Genomic DNA, 21,679 nt, shown 5'->3' with positions numbered 1-21,679 from the left:
CAAGATAATTTCGGAATGGTTACCCCAATGGAAGCTGAATATGAGAGCGAAGAAGTGGTAAGTATTAACCTCTCGTATCCATTTGAATATCCCTCGAATTCCATGACGCAGCATGTTAAGCCTTTGTACATTAAGGCCTTCTTCGATGGGATTCAGTTAAATCGAGTCTTGGTGGATAATGGGGCAGCGGTGAACTTACTACCGAAATCCTCCTTGAAGAAATTAGGAAAGAAGAATCTCAGGTTGATCCCAACCAGTACAACCATCGCTGGTTTTGCTGGAGACAAGCAAATGGCCCAGGGAATTCTACCCATCAACCTGAGTGTGGGAACCAAGGACTGCATGACGACGTTTTTCGTCATCGACAGCAATGTGAAGTACAATGCTTTACTTGGTAGAGATTGGATCCACACTAATAAATGTGTGCCTTCCTCTTTGCATCAGAAAATGATAATAGCTCTAGGCAATGGGGAGACGGAGGAAATTAATGCAGATCCTCAACCTTTCATAGCCTGTGCAGATTTCGCAGAAGCCAAGTTGTATATTGATGGCGTGGCACCGCTCAGTATACTGATGGAATTCGATGGCTCAGCCGAAGTACCGGCTGATGAGGAAGTAGCACACCTGAAGCACTTAGTCCAGGAGAGTGCTGATGAAGAGCTAGTTGTTAAAGATGACAATTATGCCTGGTTATAGGCAGCAAGAAGAAGCACCAGAAGCCAGGTCTTTGGCTTTAATTAAGTTTTCAATATTGGATATAAAGTCAATAGTCCAGAAAGTACGAGAGCAAGAGAAAGAAGTCATGACAATTGGCTACAAGCGGGAGCAGCAACAAGCCAGAGTTTTGACCCTTGATAAATACTGTGCATTGGACATAGAAACGAAAGTCCAAGAAATACAGGAAGAAGAAACCTTGTGGACAGACTTTGTCTATGAGGAGGAGAATAAAGAGGAGGAATCAAAGAGCCTGGAAGTAGAACACAGCAAGGAGACTTCTTCGAAGTCAGAAAGGATCAAAGAAGGAGTTCCAGTAAGTACTCAGATACAAGACCCCTTAGAAGAAATAAATTTAGGGGAAGATTCTGTACAACAACCCATTTATATAAGTGCTTGGTTGAATTCCCTTGATAGGGATCAGTTGTTGGTTATTCTGAGAAAATATAAAGATTGTTTTGCATGGTCATACAATGAACTACCAGGATTGGATAGGTCATTAGTGGAACATAGGCTTCCCATGAAGCCTAACTTCAAGCCATACAAACAAAAACCAAGAAGAATGGGTTCGGAAGTGATCCAGAAAGTTAAGGAAGAAATTCTTAGACTACTCAAGGCAGGCTTTATCAGGACAGTTAGGTATGTTGAGTGGCTATCTAATATTGTACCTGTAGTCAAGAAGAATGGCAAAATGAGGGTATGCATTGATTTTAGAAACCTAAATCTGGCAACTCCAAAAGATGAATATCCTATGCCTATAATAGATTTGCTGGTGGATAGCTCTGCAGGACATCAAATTTTATCAATGATGGATGGGCACTCTGGTTATAACCAAATCTGCATTGCGGAGGAAGATGTTCACAAGACAGCATTTAGATGCCCTGGGAACATCGGGACCTTCGAATGGGTTGAAATGCCATTTCGCCTAAAGAATGCCGGGGCCACATATCAGAGGGCTATGAACACTATCTTTCATGACCTTATTGGTGGGTATTTAGAATGTTATATTGACGACATTGTGGTTAAATCCCAATCCATGAAGGAACATATATTTCACCTAGAGGCAGCCTTTGAAAGAATGAGGAAGTTCAAATTGAAGCTTAATCCTCTTAAGTGTGCTTTTGGCGTATCATCTGGAAACTTCTTGGGCTATGTAGTACATAAGAAAGGAATACAGATCGACCAGAATAAAGCCAAAGCCATCATTGAAGCCAGACCTCCATCAAGTAAGAAAGAATTACAAAAGTTCCTTGGACAGGTTAATTTTCTTCGAAGATTCATTTCTAACACTGCAGGGAAAACTAAAATTTTTTCTTCTTTATTAAGGCTGAAAGATGAAGAGGAATTTGTGTGGACAACGGAGCATCAAAGTGCTTTCGATGGAATCAAAGCCTACTTGGCCAACCCTCCAGTACTGATGCCACCAAATGGCGTTAAGCCTTTGAAGTTGTACATAGCTGCAGCAGAAGATTCATTGGGAGCTTTCTTAGCCCAAGACAATGAGGAAGGCAGGGAGCAAGCTGTCTATTACCTTAGTAGGTTTTTAAATTCTTGTGAATGTAAATATTCAGCTGTAGAAAAGCTTTGCCTTGCGTTGTATTTTGCTGTAATGAAATTAAGATATTACCTTTTGCCTACGACTGTCTTGGTAATTGCAACCACAGATTTGGTTAAATATATGTTATCTAGACCTATGTTGAGGGGAAGAATTGGTAAATGGGTATTAGCCTTGTCAGAATTTCACTAAGAATATGTGCCCCAAAGGGCAGTGAAAAGACAAGTTGTAGCCAATTTTTTGGCAGACCATCCATCTCAAACAGAGAATCAAGAGATAATGGAACTCAATATGGCTAGTGTCGAGCCATGGCAAATGTGGTTCGATGGATCGAAAGCCAATGGCCTAACTGGAATTGGTATAGTGATCAAGTCACCGCAAGGAATAGAAACCACACATGGTTTCAGAGTGGATGAAACTGCTTGTTCTAATAATCAAGCTGAATATGAAGCTTTGATAGTGGGATTGGAAATTCTTATTGGATTACAAGTACATGCAGTTGACATATTTGGAGATTTCCAATTGGTCGTTAACCAAGTAAAAGGGATTTTCAAGTGTCAAAGTATAAGTATGCTGCCATATTATGTCGTCGCATTACATTTGCTCTCTCAATTTGAAATAGCAAATGTAACTTATGTTCCAAGATTCTTGAATAATAGAGCTAATGATGTGGCTCTGAAAGCTTCGAATTTCAAGAGAAAGGATGGTACCCAATGGGATGTAAGCCAAACAACATACCAAAAATCTATACCACCCTTAAATAAAAGGAGAATGGTCCTGGAAATCAATCATAATGATCTACAGGAACAAGATTGGAGACATCCAATAATACAATACTTGGCTGGCCCATCCTCAAAAGCCAGCAGAAGAGTTAAATTGCAATATGTGCAATACATCATATATAACAATGATCTCTACAAAAGATAGGGAGATGGTCTATTGCTGGAATGTTTAGGGCCGAAAGAAGCATTAATAGCTATGGCTGAAGTTCACGAAGGCATCTGTGGTGCACATCAGCCTGGTGTAAAGATGAGATGGCTGCTTCGAAGACATTCCTATTATTGGCCAACTATCCTTAAAGACTACATAGAATATGCAAAGGGTTGCCAGGCATATCAAAAGCATGGTACAATAAGGCATGTGCCCATAACTGATCTACATGCAGTAGTAAAGCCTTGGCCATTCAGAGGATGGGCCATGGATATGATAGGGAAAATACACCCTCCCTCTTCGAAGCATCATTGTTTCATTTTGGTAGCTACTGATTATTTCACTAAATGGGTTGAAGTTAAGCCATACAAAGCTGTAGATCAGACGGAGGTTATTGGGTTCATTAAAGATTTGATCCATAGATTTGGCATCCCACAAACGATAACGGTTGATAATGGGACTGTTTTTTATGGGAAAATGGTAAAGTCTTTTGTGGCTGAGTTTGGAATTAGCCTTGTTAATTCCACCCCATATTACGCACAAGCCAATGGTCAAGCTGAGTCATCTAACAAGTCCTTAAAAAAGGGAATACAAAAGGTTGTGGAAGATAATCCTAGAGATTGGCATAACTTATTGTTAGATGTATTGTGGGCTTATAGAACTTCCCCAAGGTCAAGCGCAGGAGTCACTCCTTATGCCTTAGTTTATGGGCATGATGCAGTATTACCTGTGGAGATCAATGTTAAATCCTTAAGGGTAAGATGCCAAGACCAGTTAGATCTTGAGCAGTACTATCAGAGTATGTGCTTGGAGTTAGAAGACATAGATGAAGCTAGAATTTTGGCATTAAATAGCATTCTCTTTCAGAAAAAGAAAGCAGCCAAAAATTATACACAAGAAAGTCAAACACATTGGCTTTGATGAAGGTGATTTGGTGTGGAAGACAATACTTCCAATAGGAATTAAAAGCCATAGATTTGGCAAATGGTCACCTAACTGGGAAGGACCATATCAAATTCATAGAGTTTTGCCTTTTGGGGCATACCATTTGAAAAATTTGAATGGTTATGTGCATCCCAAAAAGATTAATGGCAGATATTTAAAGCCTTATTTTCCAACTATTTGGGAAACACAAGGAATAAAATAAACACTGAGTACAAGAACATAAGACGATAAACAAGGAAATGTTTTTATAAAGAGTGAAGTACATCGTGCCACAAATTGATCCAAAAATCATTACAATGTTTTAGTTGTTTTTGTACAACAGATTTCCTATTGGTAAATGACGAAAATAGTTGAATAGCTGCAGCCATGTCTCTCTTTTGATCGGTCAGCCCTTGATTGGTGATTTGCAGTTTGATGTCAGTCTGGAGTAAGGCTTGATTCACTGCAGAAAGCTCCTCTTCGAGTTGAGCTTTCCTCTCCAGTAGTTGAGTTCGAAAGCTAGAGGCAGAGGAATGTTGTTCCTTAAGCTTCGATACTTCAATATGCACTTGAGAAACAAAACTTTGGTCTCTAACCAAATTCTCATCCGCAGCCTTGGCAGCATGACAGATGCTGACGTAGAAGTCGATAGTAGCTGCTGCTTGGGATAGGTGATTTGAGACATCCATACCAAACTGCTCAGCAAGTTTGCAGCACTGAAGAAACCCATTTTAATTATAGGTCTTTGTAGAGCCTCGAAGGGAATCCTCAAAAAGGAAATTAACAGGTCCAGGCAGGTGTCTGAGTCTATCAAAGGTACAGAAGATTGGCTGCTAGAGGAAGAGAAGCTCTCAAAAATTTCCAGCAAAGAATCAGCCAAAACTAATGGCTTAGCCTCCTCATCGAATGTCGGAGAAGTAGAGGTGATGTCAAAAAGACTAGCTAATCTTGCTTCGAAGACATCAATCTCATCATTAGACATGAGGGGCGCAGAGAGAGTTGCCGTGGGAGACACAGAAGATTGCATAGGGATAGGAGAAACGGGTGAAGCATCTTTGATGGTCTCCATGGTCCTAGCCACCAATGAATCAAGTGAAGGAGGGCTGGAGCTAGGTAAAGGTGATAAGTCACGAGTTGGAGAGCTGCCAGCACCCTCAATAGGGGAATCAATTGCCATCAGAGATAAGGTAGCAGTTAGAATCCCCTTGGAAGGAGGAAGAGGAGCAAGACTCGGCAAAGAAGTAAATTGAGGAAAGTCAAGAGTCAAGTAAGGAAGACGTGGAGTCAAACCAAGAGAAAGAGGTGCAGGAATGCTTGGCCTCAAGAAAAGTGCAGTAAATGTAGACCCTGAAAGTGGAAGTATGGTCTGAATAGTCCTTACATCCTGCATCTGATTAACCTCGAGTGAAACTGAGAGAGGTCTCATCGGAAAGATGAACTCAGAAGTTGCTGCTGCAAGAGGAAGAAATGTAAGGCAATGTTAAACCTCGATACCAAAGGCTGACAGAGGAGAAATCGCAGAAGCATAAAAAATTACCTGCTCCAGAAGTGTCGGCAATGATGGGAGAACTACGAAGGGTGTAATATCTGGCAGTTTGTTGCCTTCTTGCAGTTTCCCTTTGAAGTATGTCAGCAGCGGCAGTTTCATCTCTCAGAAATTGTTGATGCCGTCTCTTCTCAGCTCTCTCGAAGACAATCATGGCTTTAGAATGTTCTTGTTCTACTGTCTTGACGGCTGCTTCATGGATAGTATCTTCAACCAAGATAGGAGCGGAAGCAAACATCTTTTTCCTCTTTTCCATTGCTTTGGCAATTGTCTCGAAATCAGAGTCTTCGACCATATCAGAAGGAGAGACAGTCACCTTTCTTTTCCTTTTCCTCTGTATTGGCAGGGTCTGCTCCTTCTCAATTTCCTTCTCAACTTCTTCAAGCTGTGATCTGGATTCCGAAGAGATGAATTCATCTTCCATCTCTCTGACAGTTGTCTCATCCCTAACCAAGTCAGATGAAAAGACGATCGCTTTCTTCTTTCTTTTCAAGGGTAACTCTTCCTCTTGATCTGTTTCTTCTTTTTCTTCTCCTTGAATATTGGATGTTTCCTTCTCAAGTTCAAAGAGCCTCCTTTTCTTTTGTGATTGGCCACCTCCACAAAAGAAGAATTAAAGATAAGGCAAAATGCATTATAAAAGACAAAAGGAGAAGGGACAAGGGTATACCTTTCTTCGAGGCAGCTCGAGTAACTCTAGGAGAAATTGAAGCAGCAGGAGCGGATTGTGTTGTAGCATGTGCTGTATCTGAAACAGTGGAAGTGACAACCCCAGCTTCTTTAGGCTTGGTCACATCTAACACCATTAGTAGGTTTAAAGGTGAAATGGCCAAGTAGATCTCCATGTTAGTCACCCACCAGTTTTGGTACCTCTTTAATACGGTACCTTGAGGAATGAAAGGGGTATACTCGAAATTGGCCAAGTCATCTATAAATTTAAAAGTTACCTCTTCTAGCCTGGACTTCCGGACTTTCAGATCCCTTCTAGTAAGGCCGAGATTTGTGTTGCTATAGAGAGGTATTAGGACCCCTTGTGTGAGGCCAAATTGTCTAGCAAATTGAGCAGGACAGTAAGGTTCAGCAATGCATTTGTAGGCCTTCGGGTTCAAAGTCCCGATAAATAACTCTCTGGGAATCAGAATGGAAGCCCATATATCTTTGTGAATAGGTGAAGTGCAGGACTGGTCACTTAGGAAATTTCTCAACCAAGATGGACCAATGGAGGGTTCGAAGGGACGAAAACGGTAAGTAGGAAGGGAGGCTGGAAGCTGGTGAAAGAAAGAGAAGTAAAAAGCAAAGGTAGAAGGGTAAAGTGAAGCATTGGCCAAGCTTATGCCATGAGTAGGAGGGTTTGGCTCGGAAAATTTAAGGCATTTGGATTGTAACTCAGTAAAATAGGCGAAAAGCCAAAACTGAAGAATCCAGAATGGCCCCCCTTGATTAGCATCTAAGGGTTTCTCACAGAAAAGGGAGCAGACTCTGTATATATGACCTAGAACATGTGGGGCTAAGGCCACCTTTTTCTGTAAAACAAAGGCTTTGGCAAGAGGGGCAAATTCAGGCATGATTCTCTGAGAAGAGGTGCAGAATAGAAATTTGCAAAGCCAATACAATAAGAAAGAAAAGAACTCCCTATCAGTCACAGGGCCTTCTCGTTTATTCTCAGCCCTAGCAAAATCACTATAAGATGAGTTAAGGGAAGGGAGGGAGAAAGGGACTGCTAAATCAGGATAATCCGGTCCGAATGGGGTACCAATGGGAGATAGTCCTAATAAATGACAAATATCAAGAACAGTAGGGGCCATCATCCCGCATCTATATTGGAAAAAGTTAAAGACAGGATTCCAAAAACATAAGGCAGCAGGAATAAGGAAAGGGTCCTCTGAGATAGTTACCCTAGATAGTTTGAGAGCATCGAGAAGGCAGAGTTCTTGAAGGTCTAGGGTCCTAGCAGGAATAACCCGATCATACCATTCTTGCCACTCTGGTCTCACCGTGGGCCAGCATCGGTGGGGGTGATTTATCCTCCAGTTCCTCCAGTCAAGACCACCTTCGTAAAGGTGACATTGGTTTTCCAGACGGGGATACAGGGCTGGGAGCTCAGTAAGGATCTCTTTGAATATGGGCCCGAGCACGTAGTCTAGCTGCACATGGCGACGAGGGACAAAGATGCGTCCATCAATAGCGTTTTTCTCCCCAGCTTTGTACTTTTCACATTCTGCATCAATAATCCTCTTCAGGGCCACAGATGGACTCGTACGCTCTACGACTGATACTAAAGGAGAAGCCCTTGACAGTATGCTTTTCTTGAAAGTGAAACCGGGAAAGGAAGTAGAGAGAAACCGAAGATCGGTAGAAAGAGGGGTTTGTGCGTTAGAAGAGCAAGTGATTTCAGAGCATGAAACAAAAGGGTTTTTAAAGCCCTCATATCCGAAAATATATTACATGAGCTGTTAAGTATTAGAAGTGCGAATACAAAAGCTTCCTTCAATATTAATGCTTTTGGAGGGAAAAACAAACCCCAGTTGTTGAGGCTAGCTTCGAAATAAGATATTTTGCTTCGAAGCCAAGTCAAACGGCTTCGAAACAGAGAAGCCGGCTTCGAAGCAGGTTGCTATACCCAAAATATAAAAATACTCGAGTGTTTATTTCACTTAAAAGAGTTTAAAGACCTGTTTTTAGGTTTTAAACGAAGGTAATGTCCTTCGAGGCAAAACTTGAGATTCTTTAAGGATGGGATTTGGTGTTTGAAACATCAAAAGCAATAATGACAATGACTAGATGTTGACTATGGTCAAAACAGACTTTAAGTATAAGATTGCTATATTCGAAGCACTGTTTCTAATTAAAAATCAGCCAAAACTGTCAACTTTATTCCACAAATTGGAAAGGTTTATAATTGGCTCATTTAGTGTTTCATTTAAAACAATTAAGTCCAGATTCAAAGGATGAAATTGTTCAAAGTTCGAAGCTCTGAATTGACTTTTAAAACACAAGTGAAAGCAGGGTCAAACAATGACAAATGAAGAAGAATTTTGTTTATACTAAAACCAAAGCGATTACATCAGATGACCCTATCTCGGTATGAACTCGAGCTCATAAAAATAAGGAATGGAATAAATAACAAGATCATGAAATTTAGTCCAACAATGATCAATAAACTTTTGTTCTTTCTTTATTATATCTCCCAAATTTTCTAGCATTGACTGCATAAGTTGATGTGCTCTCACTTCATAGTAGAGCTCTTCAGCCTTTATTTCGAAAGTCACCTCTCTTAATCCTTGTTCCAATTCGTCAATGTCTAAGTCATCCCAATACGCAGAATCTTTATTCTTGAAATCACCGAATTCTTCAATGAAGTTCTCTGCTTCGTACTGAGCATGAATTGGAAGAGACGAAAGTTGGTCTAAAGATTGTGTAGTAGCCACAGAATTTCGATGCTAATAAAGGAGCAATGGAAGTTGGTCTAGAAACATATGAAGTTCTGCCTGAGCAAGGGGATTAAGGACATGGCCCCTAGTCAGAATATCACAAGCCCATCGAAGGTTCTTGAGAGGGACTTCGTCCTCAAGTACATTAAAAGGCAAGTGAGAGAAAGCTGCAAGCAGAAGTTGAGCTTGTTTCCGCTCAACTGGAGTAGGAGAAGGTAGAGGTTTATAAGGTGGGAAGACATTTTCCATGGATAGGGCAAGCTTCAGGCTCTCTGTCTAGGAAAGAATTGGTGGGGAAGAAGGTATGAATACTTCAATTTTGGGAGACGAAGAAGAAGGTGTGGACGCTTCTATTTTCGGAGATGACACGGGAGTAGAAGGAACAAAGGCATTAATATAATCAAGCTAGTCAGAAGAACAAATCTTCGCCTTCTGGGCTAAGAATGATGGGTTATACCCTTGTGCTTCTTCTGGGCGGGGGGCAAAGTGCACTATCTTTGTAGGCATGGAGGATGTATACCATGCTACAAGAAGATTCTCCTCCAAACTACGCCGATGGTCAATGGGCACATAGGGATAGACAACTGAACTTCGAGCATAGGAAGGAAACTCTAAAGGGTCAGTGAACTCAACAAAATGATGGTTGATTCGCTCCTTCAAATCACAGGTCTCAGGTATTGACCAGCTTGTCCAGTCAGAACCCCCCAGAAGAGGAAGAAGTTGCAGCTTTATCCCATACAGAGATTTGTGAAGAAGAGTTTCTCAAGTCCATATTTGCAACTTTCCGAATCAAAGGTTTGAGAGCAGTTTGTTCGAACTGTAAGGATAGGTCAGAGGAAAAACTTCTTATGTCTATATTTGTAGCTTTCTGAATCGAAGGATTAAGAGCAATGTGTTCGTAATCTAAAGATTGGTAATTTGCACAGGCATCCATGACCTGAATATAGAAATGTGGGTAAAGGTGGCTAATAAATGCATGCTTTCGATGAGGAACAGCATCGACATATGACTCTTCGTGTGCTTGATCGCTGGAGGAAAGAATTAATTTGGCCATGAAATGTATCAGTCTGTTCGAATGCTAAGACAGTGAAAATACTTAAAGGATCAAAACGAGAGTATTAATACAGATGGTGAGTGACAGTTGCATTTCTGGGAAGATGCAAAACCCATGCACGTTCTAAGACGTGGGAAAAAGAACCCTGATCCACTAATATCACCAAGTCTTGGGCATATTAGTGCGGGGGGTAATGTTGGCTACATATTTTGTGCTAGCTAGTGACGATTCGACGCGTGGCAAAGAAAGGGTAATATGGGGAGACCAGTCAGGTCTTCGATCCTGATCATACACGTGGCAGTTAATATTGGTTGTTATAAGATCTGAGTAGCAGCGGATCAACAAAGAGATGTAATGTGACGTGGCTTCAACGGTTGCTCACATTCAAATTCAAATATAGGAGGGAAGCCTAACTGCAAGTGAAGGCATAGTGGACCTACTTATAAGGTAGCATGATCAGCGATCACGGAGGAGCAGTTCGACGGTTTGAAGTGCAGTTCGATGGTTATTTTTGGAGAGTATAAATAGCAGGAAGGACTTCAGAGAAGGGGACGGAAAAAAAAGATCTAAGAAAGCCAGTCTTACTTTACATATTCCAGTTTTATTTCCTGTTCTTTACATTTCTGTACTTTAAGTTCCTGCACTGCACATCATTTGTAGGAGTAGTTTTCGAGTATATTGCCACTGTAAATCTCTACGAGGCTGAGATCATTGTAAGTTTTTCATACTAATGAAATGCTTCAATTTATTTAACTGTTCTTATGCTTAAATTCTCTGAAGTCAAGCTACCAGTAAGCCACCAGTAAAAGTCCTCTTTATTGAGGCTAAAAGAACCATAACACAATCGTTTGAATAATTGGTTGGCAATTACAATTCTGTAAGGACTGATTGATTCTTGCTGGCACGCTCGTAATTACAAAAATAACTTCGAAAGCCAAAAAGCCAACACACCTGTCGCTGTCAGCGACTTTTTCGGCCAATTTAGTGGTGACTTTTCTAGCACCAATGACTTTTTCCGACAACTTTTTCTGACGACCTTTTCAGTGTGTCCTTATTACCTAACAATATTTTACTTTAGATCTAATGTCTTATACTTCCAAAGTCTGAATTTTTCACCAATTTTTTTCATTTATATTTTAATTTGTTACTCTTTGTTTTATTTTATTTATTTTTATTTTTTTCTTGGAGAATATTTTTGTTAAAAAGAATAGGAGTGGGATAAGAAGTGGGGTTAAAAATAAGGAAATGCGTGGAATTTTGAAAAGTGTGACGATATAAAATTTTTAAAAAAATTAAATTTTAAAAGGAATGATAATTAAAAGGAAAAATTTTTAAATAGTGGGGCAGGTAAAAAAAAAATTACAAGAATATGTACGGTGCAAGTGAAAAGTTGCGAAGTGCAAGTTTGTAAAAAAAAAAAATTCCCTCTTGAGTGAATGTAATTCCCCCTTAAAAAAATGAGCATTTTTTTAATTTTATTTTGAGTGATTCTATTTACATCACTAGTTTATCTCTTTATACCCTCTATATGAGATTTTTTTTTCCAAATCTTATTCATATGTGAAATTACTTTTAAGGACAAAAGACTAAAGTTAAATATATTTTATTATCCCCTTACACCCGTTACTCTTTAATTCTTACTACTCTTCTTCTCTTCTCAATTTTTCTTCTCTGCTACATATCTCTTTTCAAAAAGTGAAAATCATAGTGTTTTAATCTTAGAATAAAGCAATGGATGAAAAAATGGTAGTAAAGAACCATCAAAAAAGTGAAATGGTGAATTTTTTTTATTTGTTTAATATGTTTTCGTTTCGTTTTTTTGAGAAAGTTCTCCAACTTTTGTTTGGTGTACCAAAATCGAATAAAATAAAATAGTTCGAAATTACATTGTTGAACAAAAAATATATGTTCAGTAACCCACAGCCAAATAAAAGATACATTTCAAATAACCCAAGGCTGAACTTTTTTAATTTGTTTGGTTATTCATTATCGTGCATTTCCAGTTTCAGTTTTTATATTTATTTTATATTTTATATTTTATATTTTTTTCTTGAAAGGATTATACTTTTATTCATTGCAGCAATGCAAGTACAATCATCTGACTACTAAACATCTTGAAAGGCACTCATTTACTGGTAGATTATCTGAAGAGGAAATATCGTCATTAGTTAACATGTTAAAGAGTATGGTACGACCAAAAGAGATATTGATTACATTCAAACGAAGGAATGCCTTTAATGCGACCAGAGGGGGACTTAAGAAGGGACCAAGGGGGTTTTAGAATTTTTTTTTTTTTTTAAACACAAAACAGATGTGGCCTTATCTTTAAAAAAAAAATTGTAAAAAGAAAAGTGTTTACCAAACACGTGCAATGGGCCCTGCCCTCCACTCAATCTTTAACTTTAAGATGTATATACATACATCCTGTCCCCCATTTCTTTATTCATATCACATCACTTTGCTTTCTGCGACTGCTATAGTCTTCCTTTCGACTCTTTGACTCACTACTGCTTCGACTCATGGCGAATCGGGACCACACTACACAGGGGACCACACTACAACTCACAACCTTTTCTCTCCATTGTTTACAAGTAATTTCCCTCTCTAATATTTTACTCTTAAATGAAAAATAAATGTATTGATTTATATGGTTATTTGTGGTTAAAATGATATGTTTTGATTTGTTAAATTTAGAAAAAGATTTATTTGTGATTATTTATGTTAAAATTAGAGATTTTGATATGCTAAAATTAAGAATCTTGATTTGTGGTGGTTTATATTAAAATTAGGGTTTTTGATTTGTTGTGATTTGTCAAGGATTTAAAATTAACAATAAAATTAGGAATCTTGATTTGTGGTGAGTCATATGAAATTTGGAGTTTTGATTTGTTGTGATTTGTACTAAAATTAGGGATTTGATTTGTGGTGATTTGTACTAAAATTACGGATTTAATTTATACTACAATTAGGGGTTTGATTAGCGGTGATTTATATTAAAATTAGGGATTTTGATTTGTTGTGATTTGTACTAAAATTAGGAATTTTGATTTATTGTTATATGTGTTAAATTTAGGGATTTTGATTTGTGTTAAAATTGGAGATTAGGGTTTTTGATTAAGGGTTTTTATTTTTATTTTAAAACAGACGTGGAGAAATATTTCAAAAGAAAATCAAAGTTGGAGTCATCTATTCCTCAAAAAGAAGATGATAATTCTTCCTCTGCAAAACGAAGTCGTATAAAAATCAACTTGACAGACCTTCCTACAGATCCAGGATTACGACCTCGAATTATGGACTATAACCCTAATGATCAAGACCGAATCCATAGAGCATATCTACAAAAGGGTCCTTGTCAACCTCGTGATCATAATTTCCCACAAAAAAGCATTTGGACAAAAACTTTGACAATTTAATCAATCTTGTTTCAGTGAATTTCCTAATTGGTTAGAGTATAGTGTAATGAAAGAGGCGGCATTTTTTCTATGTTGTTATCTTTTCAAGCCTGATATTGGAGATCAAGCAGGTGGTGAAGCTTTTGTTAGTGCGGGTTTCTCAAATTGGAAGAAAAAAGAAAAAATTCAAACTCATGTGGGAGTCCCCAATAGTGCTCATAATCAAGCTTGGGGTAAATGTCAAGACTTGTTAAACCAAAAGCAACATATTCAAATGCTTTTTTCCAAACAACCTGACCAAGCTCGAATTGAGTATCGAACTTGCTTGAATGCATCGTTTGATTGTGTTAGGTTTCTTCTAAGACAAGGACTTGTATTTCATGATCATGATGAATTTGAAAAGTCAAGTAGCCAAGGAAATTTTCTTGCACTCTTGAAGTTTCTTGTTGATCACAATGAAGATGTCAAAGCAGTTACATTAAGCAATGCACCACAAAATCTTAAGTTGACAGCTCCTGATATTCAAAAAGATATTGTTAGTGTAGCTGTGTTTGAAACTATCAATGTGATTTGTAGAGAGCTTGGTGATGCATTTTTTTCTATTTTGATTGATAAAGCCCATGACATATCAATCAAGCAAATGGCAGTTGTAATACGATATGTAGACAAAATAGGCCAACTGATCGAGCGTTTTATTGGTATTGAGCATGTTGCCAATACTATTGCTCTTTCACTCAAGCAAGCTATGGAAAATTTATTTTCTAGACTTGGATTGAGTATTTCTAGATTGTGGGGTCAAGGATATGATGGGGCTAGTAATATGCAAGGTGAGTTAAATGGTCTTAAAACACTTATATTGTGGGAGAATCCTTGTGCATATTATGTTTATTGTTTTGCTCATCAATTGCAATTGGCTCTTATAGTCGTGGCAAAGAATCATGATCAAATTGCCTTACTCTTCACTTTGATTACTAATGTGGTGAATGTTGTTGGAGCATCATGTAAACGTCGAGATATTCTTAGGGAAAAACAAGCAGCAAAAGTTGTTGAGGCACTTAATATAGGAGAGCTATCAAGTGGGCATGGCTTTAAATCAGGAAACCAACCTTAAACGTGTTGGTGATACACGTTAGGGTTCACATTATGGTACTTTAGTCAGCTTGGCTGGTATGTTTTCAACAGTGATCGATGTGCTTGAAATGATTTCAGGGGATGGTTCAAATTCAGAACAACGAGTAGAAGCAAATGTGTTGTTGGACTCAATTCAATCTTTTGAATTTGTATTCAATCTTCATTTGATGGGAACGATATTGGTTATTACAAATGAGTTATCACAAGCATTACAAAGAAAAGATCAAGATATTGTTAATGCTATGAATTTGGTTCAAGTTTCTAAAAGGCGACTCCAAATGATAAGGGAGAGTGGGTGGACCTCTTTACTTGATGATGTTTCATCTTTTTGTGAAAAGCATGAAATTGATGTTTCCCAAATGGATGGTATGTTTGTAGCTCAAGGGAAAAAAAGGTGTAAAGCTCAAGAAATTACAAATTTATATCACTATCGCACCGAGTTATTCTACACTATTTTGGATATGCAAATTCAAGAACTAAATGCTCATTTCACTGAGTCAAACACTGTGTTGCTACTTTGTGTGGCATGTTTGAATTCATCCAACTCATTCTCTAGTTTTGTGTCATGACCCAAACCCGTCCCTATAGGTTTAACGTCGTAACCGGCCAGTAATTCGTGATTACCAAAGGCCTGCTTATCAATAAGACAATAAACTAATAAAAGGGGCTGGCAGAAGCCAATCAATATCGTCCAATGAGCTGTGAAGACTTAAATGAACAAAACAAATTTCACATACTTGTGATTACACAAATACTTAAGTCCATAACACACCTGTACAAGCTAGGGAATTAAATCCCATTGCCAAAAACAGTTACGAAAACTCAATAAACATTCTTATTTCTTAAATGCAATGTTAAAATGGTGAATCTGAATCACCCAATAAGCCTTGATATGCAAAAATTTGAACCTCGCAATGAGGGACAGTAGTCGGCTTGACAAAAACTGGATTCTGGTCAACGCTGCTAACTCTGATCCGATGCTCGATCGCCTACATACATATAATAAACAATGAGCTAGAGCCCAGTGAATAACAACTGTGTAAAGGGGTTATGAATAATGTCCTTACAATAATTGAAACAATCAATTCATTAATAGATCAATTTCTCAATAAATGTTTCATATCATATCAATCAGTTCGATCCATTTCAATTCATAATAGTCATATGTGGTACATCCAATAGCAGAACAATCGATAGGTCTTAAAGACCAAACAATCATTTGATGGCCATCAATGCAATAACAATAGTTCCAAGAATTGGAAATAACAAAGATCTCTGTAACAATAACAATAACAATATGCTATGGATGCCACGAGTACAGTTCAGAAAATAGGACAATCATTCATCAATAAACATTATCAATTCAGTAAAACAATACATTTTTATCAATCAGAAAATAATGCGTCCGACCTAAACAAACAAGTCAAGCACAAAACTCAATACACAATTCATTTATTCAATCGATTCTATTCACTTATTCGGTTTCTATTTGTTGTCCACTCGTTCGGTTCTAACATTTTTTTCTTTCGTTTCATTCGAGTTCATGAGATGTGAATGCACATGAAAAACACTTTAAACCATGCGAACGGAGGCCTGAAAGGTAGAAAAATGGAGTGAAAACAAAACCGAGACCACCTTAACAACCGCATGTGCGGGGGCACTAGCCGCACGTGCGAAACCACCACTGCACGTGCAATTATTTCAGTACTGAAGCTCAAGTTTGCCCTGTTTTCTGCACATGCGGGACCCCAAGCCGCACGTGCGGTTTTGGGTCTGTTTGGTTCGAAAATCTGTCTCTTTTTTGAAGTCTCAATTTTACAACTCCAACTCTAATTTCATGCAATTCAAGACCCAAAACCTTTCATGAACATAGTGAACTTAACATATCTAGCTTTAAACAAAATTATAACTTTAATCAAAGCAAAGTTGTCCATGCAAAAGCTTCAAGTCTTATATTGTAATGAAAGTTCATAAAGCTTGTACATTTTTGAGCTACAAATCTTCTTAAATTTCATGATGCATGTGCAATTAAAATTCTAATTTATGCAAGACACCAAAAAGCAAACCCACAATATGGTCAATTCTAATTTAATTTCTACAATTTGAATTTAATTCAATTCCTTCATCCTTTTACTAATTTCTTTTAAATTACATAAAATTGATTCTTAAACTCTTTTCTATTTTCCTCTAAATCATGAAATTAGAGTTATGAAAATTTGCATGTATGAAATTAAGATCAACACTAACTAATTATAATTAGCATTTCTCTAATTTGGATTTTTATTAATTTTCTTCATATCAAACCCATAAACGTTTTAAACATTAATTAACATCTCAAACCGTTGAAATCCTATGATGCATGTTTAATTAGAGTATTAAACTTGTAGAATTTGTCCATGTATGTAACAATGAGGCTTAAGTTCATGCGAGACTACATCATTAAACCCAAAACAATTAATTTCCATAATCATGAATCTAACTTAATTTCTTCATATTTGTTTCCTAATTTCTTCCAAATTATATGAAATTGAACCGAATCTCATCTTTAATTCAAGTGTAATACAAGAATTCGACAAAAATCATACCTTAAACTTTAATTGCCTGAAATTCTTGAACTTTTCCTTTTTCTCATTACTTCTCTTCTTGTATTCCATGCCCTAGACTTGAATTCCCTAGCAAAGTAGTTTGAGTTCCCTCTCTCTCTCTCTCTCTCTCTCTCCCTCTCTCTCTCTTGGGTTTGCCCAAAATAAATATGAAGCTACACTCCTTTTTGTTCTCAATTTCTTTCTAGTACAAGAATGCTGCCAGCAAGTAATAAAAATAGAGTGAAGCCATGGTCTTTTGCCCGGTTTTCTCTCTCTAGGATGAGGGGCTCTCTACTCTAGGGTGGATTTCTCTGGGTCAATCCCAGTCTCTGTGTTTTTTTCTCTTGTGAGGGTCTTTGTAGCCTCTTCTTTGTCTCTTTTCTCTCACCTGCTATTCTAGAATATCCTTTGAGCCTCCTTTTTCTTTGAGTTGTGCTTTTTTTAGATGGCGACTGTCTCGAGCACTTCGTCTGATTTGGGAACCATTGAGTTGGAGGATGGTTTACTAGGCTCCGAAGAAATACCTCACCGGTGCTTAGTTGGTAGGATTCTGGCCTCCAAGAAGCTCAACAAACAAGCAGTCTCGAACATCCTCCATGTTTCGTGGAAGGTTAGAAATTCCTTTACCATCTCTTCTTAGAATGACAATACTTTTCTTTTCAACTTTGAAACTGAGGAGGATCTCCAGTGGGTCCAGCGGGAGGACCCCTGGTCTATTATGGGGTCTTTACTTATTCTCAATCCCCTTGTCTTAGGCGTCCCAGTCAGAGACATAGACTTCTCCTGGTGCCCTTTTTGGGTCCAAGTTTATGGGCTTCCTCTTGAAAAGCTGACTAAGAGGAATGGGGAGATTATTGGGGCTAAGATTGGCCGCCTTATCCGAGTGGAAGCTCACTATGAGGGCCTTCTTCTTTACAGGAATTTTCTTCAAATTAGAGTGGGAGTTAATGTTACAAAACCCATTCCGAGAGGTTTTTTTCTCCATACTGGTCAAGCACGTGGTGAGGGCGAAGCAACCCCGTGGGTCTCTTTCAAATACGAGAAGTTATCCGATTTTTGTTTTGATTGTGGGCGTCTTGGTCATGATAGACATTCTTGTAAGTTAGTGTCGAGAGAAATAGGGAGTAAGTCTAGTTATGGGCCACATTTACGTACTGGGATAGCTCGTAACACTGGTTTCCCGGTCGAGTATTATCGGAAGAAGGTGGACGAATTGGATGAACGTGTAAGGCCTCTGTTACACTGATCCGGGTCACCGGAGCAAAGTTTGCCGGGCAAGATGACGGATTCTGGAAATGTGAGTACGATTGAGACACGTGGGTTTCATATTGAACCTGGGATGGTGGAGGCAGTAACGAGTGCTCATGCACATCCTGATGTCTGTACTACGAAGATTTTGGTAGAGGGACGGAATAGCTGGGTCTGCAGGGTGTAACACAATGGTCCAAAACCTCCCTCTAGTGAAGCCGCATGTGGAAACGGGGGCCAGCTTGGTTAGGTATATTCGGGATCAATCTGTTGGGCTATTGGCAGAGGAGTTGGCCCCTCAGGAGAGTCCAATTGGCCCAACATCAGCAGGAGTGTTTCCTTCTAATAGACCACGTTATTTTGTAACTGAACCAACTGATTATATCCAGGCCTTTTCTCTTCCTATGGCCCATGGAAATCAATCATCAAGCCTACTAAATATTGAAGAGCTCAGTCCATCTACCAGCCCTGTTCGTTTAGATCTTAAAACCATAGTGGTGGATGATTGTATATCCCAAGTTTTTCACAGTCTCTCCATCAAACGTAAAGCCAACGAGGAGGAGGACAGACCAGTCCCGAAATGCAAGGTTTCTAAGTGTTCAGACAAGCTATTTGTCCCTATCCTTGCTGCAGGTTCTGCTAGCACTGTTTCAGCTTTGATTACCCTTCCTCCATGCCCTCTTTCTACGAAACCTAGGCCTTTCCATCGCGGGAGAGGAAAGAAGCAACTGGGGAGGGTACATCAATATGATTCTCAGACTCTTTATGAAGTCCAGGTGGTTGCGAGCCAATCTTTACCCCTGGAATCCACCTATGAGGTTTGTCCCTCTTTGACTCTGTTTGATGATTGTTGTTCATAGGTCCCAAGCACACCTTCTGAGGAATTATCTTCTGTTGATGTTGATAGGGTTGTGGTGGCTGGCCCCAAGCAGCCACAGCCCCCACGTTGATTCTCAGCTGGAACTGTCAGGGGCTAGGCCGACTCCTGACGGTCCGGATCCTCCAAAGGTTGATGTCAACCCATCGGTCTATGGTGGTCTTCCTCATGGAGACAAAAAATAAAACGGGTAGTCTAGAAAGAATCAGAAGGTGTTTGCATTTTACAAATTCGAGTTATGTGGAACCAACTGGCCTTTCAGGAGGCCTGGCGCTTTGGTGGACAGACGATGTAGAAATTGACATCAAGTATCAATCAAAAAATTTGATTAAGGGCATCATTACTCCTCCGGATAAATCTACGGTTTGGGCTGCCTCATTTGTTTATGCCCCTCCTTAGCGAACTCTTCGTAAGGCTTTCTGGTCTCTCTTTCAAAATATGGCTTCTGAATCTCATTATCCTTGGTTATGCATTGGAGATTTCAATGAGATTGGGGCTCAGTTGGAGAAACACGGCGGTGCACATTGTCGTTTGAGTCAACTACAAGCCTTCCCAGATCTCCTTTCTGATTGTGGCCTTATGGACCTCGAGTTTAAGGGTCCACCCTATACATGGTCAAATAACCAAGTGGGTTGGAGATTCTTGTGGGTTGGAGATCCTTGTATCCGTGTGCCCAAGTCTTTCACGAAGTCCTATTTGGCTCTAATCATTGTCCCCTTCTTCTCAGTTGTTGTGTTCTGCTTAAGAAGGTTCCTAGAATTTTCAAATTTGAAAACATGTGGACAACAAGCCCAGCTTGTGAAGATGTCATTCAATCAAATTGGGATGGTCAACACTTTGGCTCTCCAATGTTTCAACTAGTCTTTAAGTTGAAATCTTGTAAGGAGGGACTCAAGGTGTGGAGTAAAGCGACTTTTGGAAATAATCAGCTTCAAATCTTGGCTCTGAAATCCCAACTCATATCTCTTCAATCTTACCCCTTTTCGGAGGATAATGCTCTTTTGCAACGTCAGTTGAAGGTAGATTTGAAAGATGCCTTATCCCGCAAGGAGATGTATTTGCATCAACGGTCTCATATTAGATGGTTGAGTTATGGTGACAGGAATTCCCACTTCTTTCATGCCTCAATGATTCAACGTCGTCAACGAAATCAAATTTTGAGACTTCAGAATGAGGCGGGAGTTTGGCTACACACAGAACATGAAATCAATCAGCATCTCTCAGGGTATTTCTCGAATTTGTTTCACAGCGTTGGGCAAAAGAATGTGGAGGACGTCTTATCTATGGTGACTCCAGTCATTTCTGAGTCCATGAATTAACTTCTGGTGCAACCCCTTAGCGATCAGGAAGTAAAGGCTGCGGTGTTTCAATTGGGTGCAATTAAGTCTCCAGGGCCCGATGGTTTTCCAGGGTGTTTCTATTAAAAGTACTGGGTTGTGGTTGGGCCTTATGTATGCACTATAGTTCGCAGTTTCTTTCTAGGTGGTCATCTCCTCAAAGAACTAAACCACACCAATTTGGTGCTTATCCCCAAAGTGAGTCACCCTGTGAAGTTATCCCGGTTCAGGCCTATTAGCTTGTGTAATTTCACTCTGAAGATCATCACCAAGATCCTTGCAAACCGACTGAAACAAATTCTGAAATCTCTAATCTCTCCCAATCAATCGGCCTTTGTGCCGGGACGAATGATTCAAGACAACTCTATCATAGCACATGAGGCTTTTCACTTTTTAAAACATAAGAGGACAGGGCGTGATGGGTTTATGGCCATTAAACTAGATTTCAATAAAGCTTACGATCAAGTTGAATGGGATTTTTTATTGGAGTTTATACGCCGAATGGGTTTTGCTCAGAAATGGATCCAGTGGGTTTCCTAATGTATCACTACGGTCATCTTTTCTGTCTTTGTCAATGGTGAAAAGCGGGCTGCTTTTACTCCGTCTCGAGGGTTACGACAAGAAGACCCTCTCTCTCCGTATCTCTTTATCCTAGTTGCGGATGTTTTATCCAAATTAATCACTCACAATCTTCATATGGGACAAATTTTGGGTTTCAAGATCAATAGACACTGTCCCACTCTTTCTCACTTGCTCTTTGCGGATGACGTTTTATTGTTCCTCAAAGCAGATCAGTCTGAATGTTTGAAGATCTTGGATATCTTGAGTTCCTATTGTAATGCAACCGGTCAATTGGTCAACTTTGACAAGTCTAGTGTCAAATTCTCGCTCAATGTCCCTTTCCCCCTTCGGAGTAGCATTAGAAATCTCTCTGGGTTTCGAGAAACTCCGGTTG

General features: G+C 39.1%; 2 protein-coding genes across 2 annotated transcripts; both read left to right on the top strand.

Annotated features, from left to right (window-relative positions):
* Positions 1-13,613: 13,613 nt before the first annotated feature.
* On the top strand, positions 13,614-18,508 carry LOC145796349 (uncharacterized). The gene is made up of 4 exons (XM_082881433.1): positions 13,614-14,373; positions 14,470-14,622; positions 14,729-15,043; positions 18,018-18,508. The coding sequence occupies exons 1-4, from the start codon at positions 13,614-13,616 to the stop codon at positions 18,506-18,508; spliced, it is 1,719 nt and encodes a 572-aa protein (XP_082737559.1).
* Positions 18,509-19,825: 1,317 nt separating this feature from the next.
* LOC145796348 (uncharacterized) lies at positions 19,826-20,706 on the top strand. Its single transcript, XM_082881431.1, has 2 exons — positions 19,826-20,031; positions 20,115-20,706. Exons 1-2 carry the CDS (start codon positions 19,826-19,828, stop codon positions 20,704-20,706), a joined length of 798 nt encoding a protein of 265 aa, XP_082737557.1.
* Positions 20,707-21,679: the final 973 nt, after the last annotated feature.

This window comes from Camellia sinensis, chromosome 7, assembly GCF_055761805.1.
Source record: "Camellia sinensis isolate YWXY chromosome 7, ASM5576180v1, whole genome shotgun sequence".
NCBI classification, from domain to species: domain Eukaryota; kingdom Viridiplantae; phylum Streptophyta; class Magnoliopsida; order Ericales; family Theaceae; genus Camellia; species Camellia sinensis.
The sequence above is the reverse complement of the archived record's forward strand: the minus strand, read 5'-3'. Positions and strand labels throughout refer to the sequence as shown.

Excerpts from the sequence above, each read along its gene's own strand:
- LOC145796349 (XM_082881433.1), top strand. The coding sequence starts at position 13,614 with ATGAAAGAGGCGGCATTTTTTCTATGTTGTTATCTTTTCAAGCCTGAT. Across the intron at positions 14,623-14,728 it reads TAATATAGGAGAGCTATCAA|TGATCGATGTGCTTGAAATG; the intron begins GTGGGCATGGCT and ends TGTTTTCAACAG. Across the intron at positions 15,044-18,017 it reads TGATGTTTCCCAAATGGATG|GCGTCCCAGTCAGAGACATA; the intron begins GTATGTTTGTAG and ends CCCTTGTCTTAG.
- LOC145796348 (XM_082881431.1), top strand. The coding sequence starts at position 19,826 with ATGGCTTCTGAATCTCATTATCCTTGGTTATGCATTGGAGATTTCAAT. Across the intron at positions 20,032-20,114 it reads CAAGTGGGTTGGAGATTCTT|TTGTTGTGTTCTGCTTAAGA; the intron begins GTGGGTTGGAGA and ends CCTTCTTCTCAG.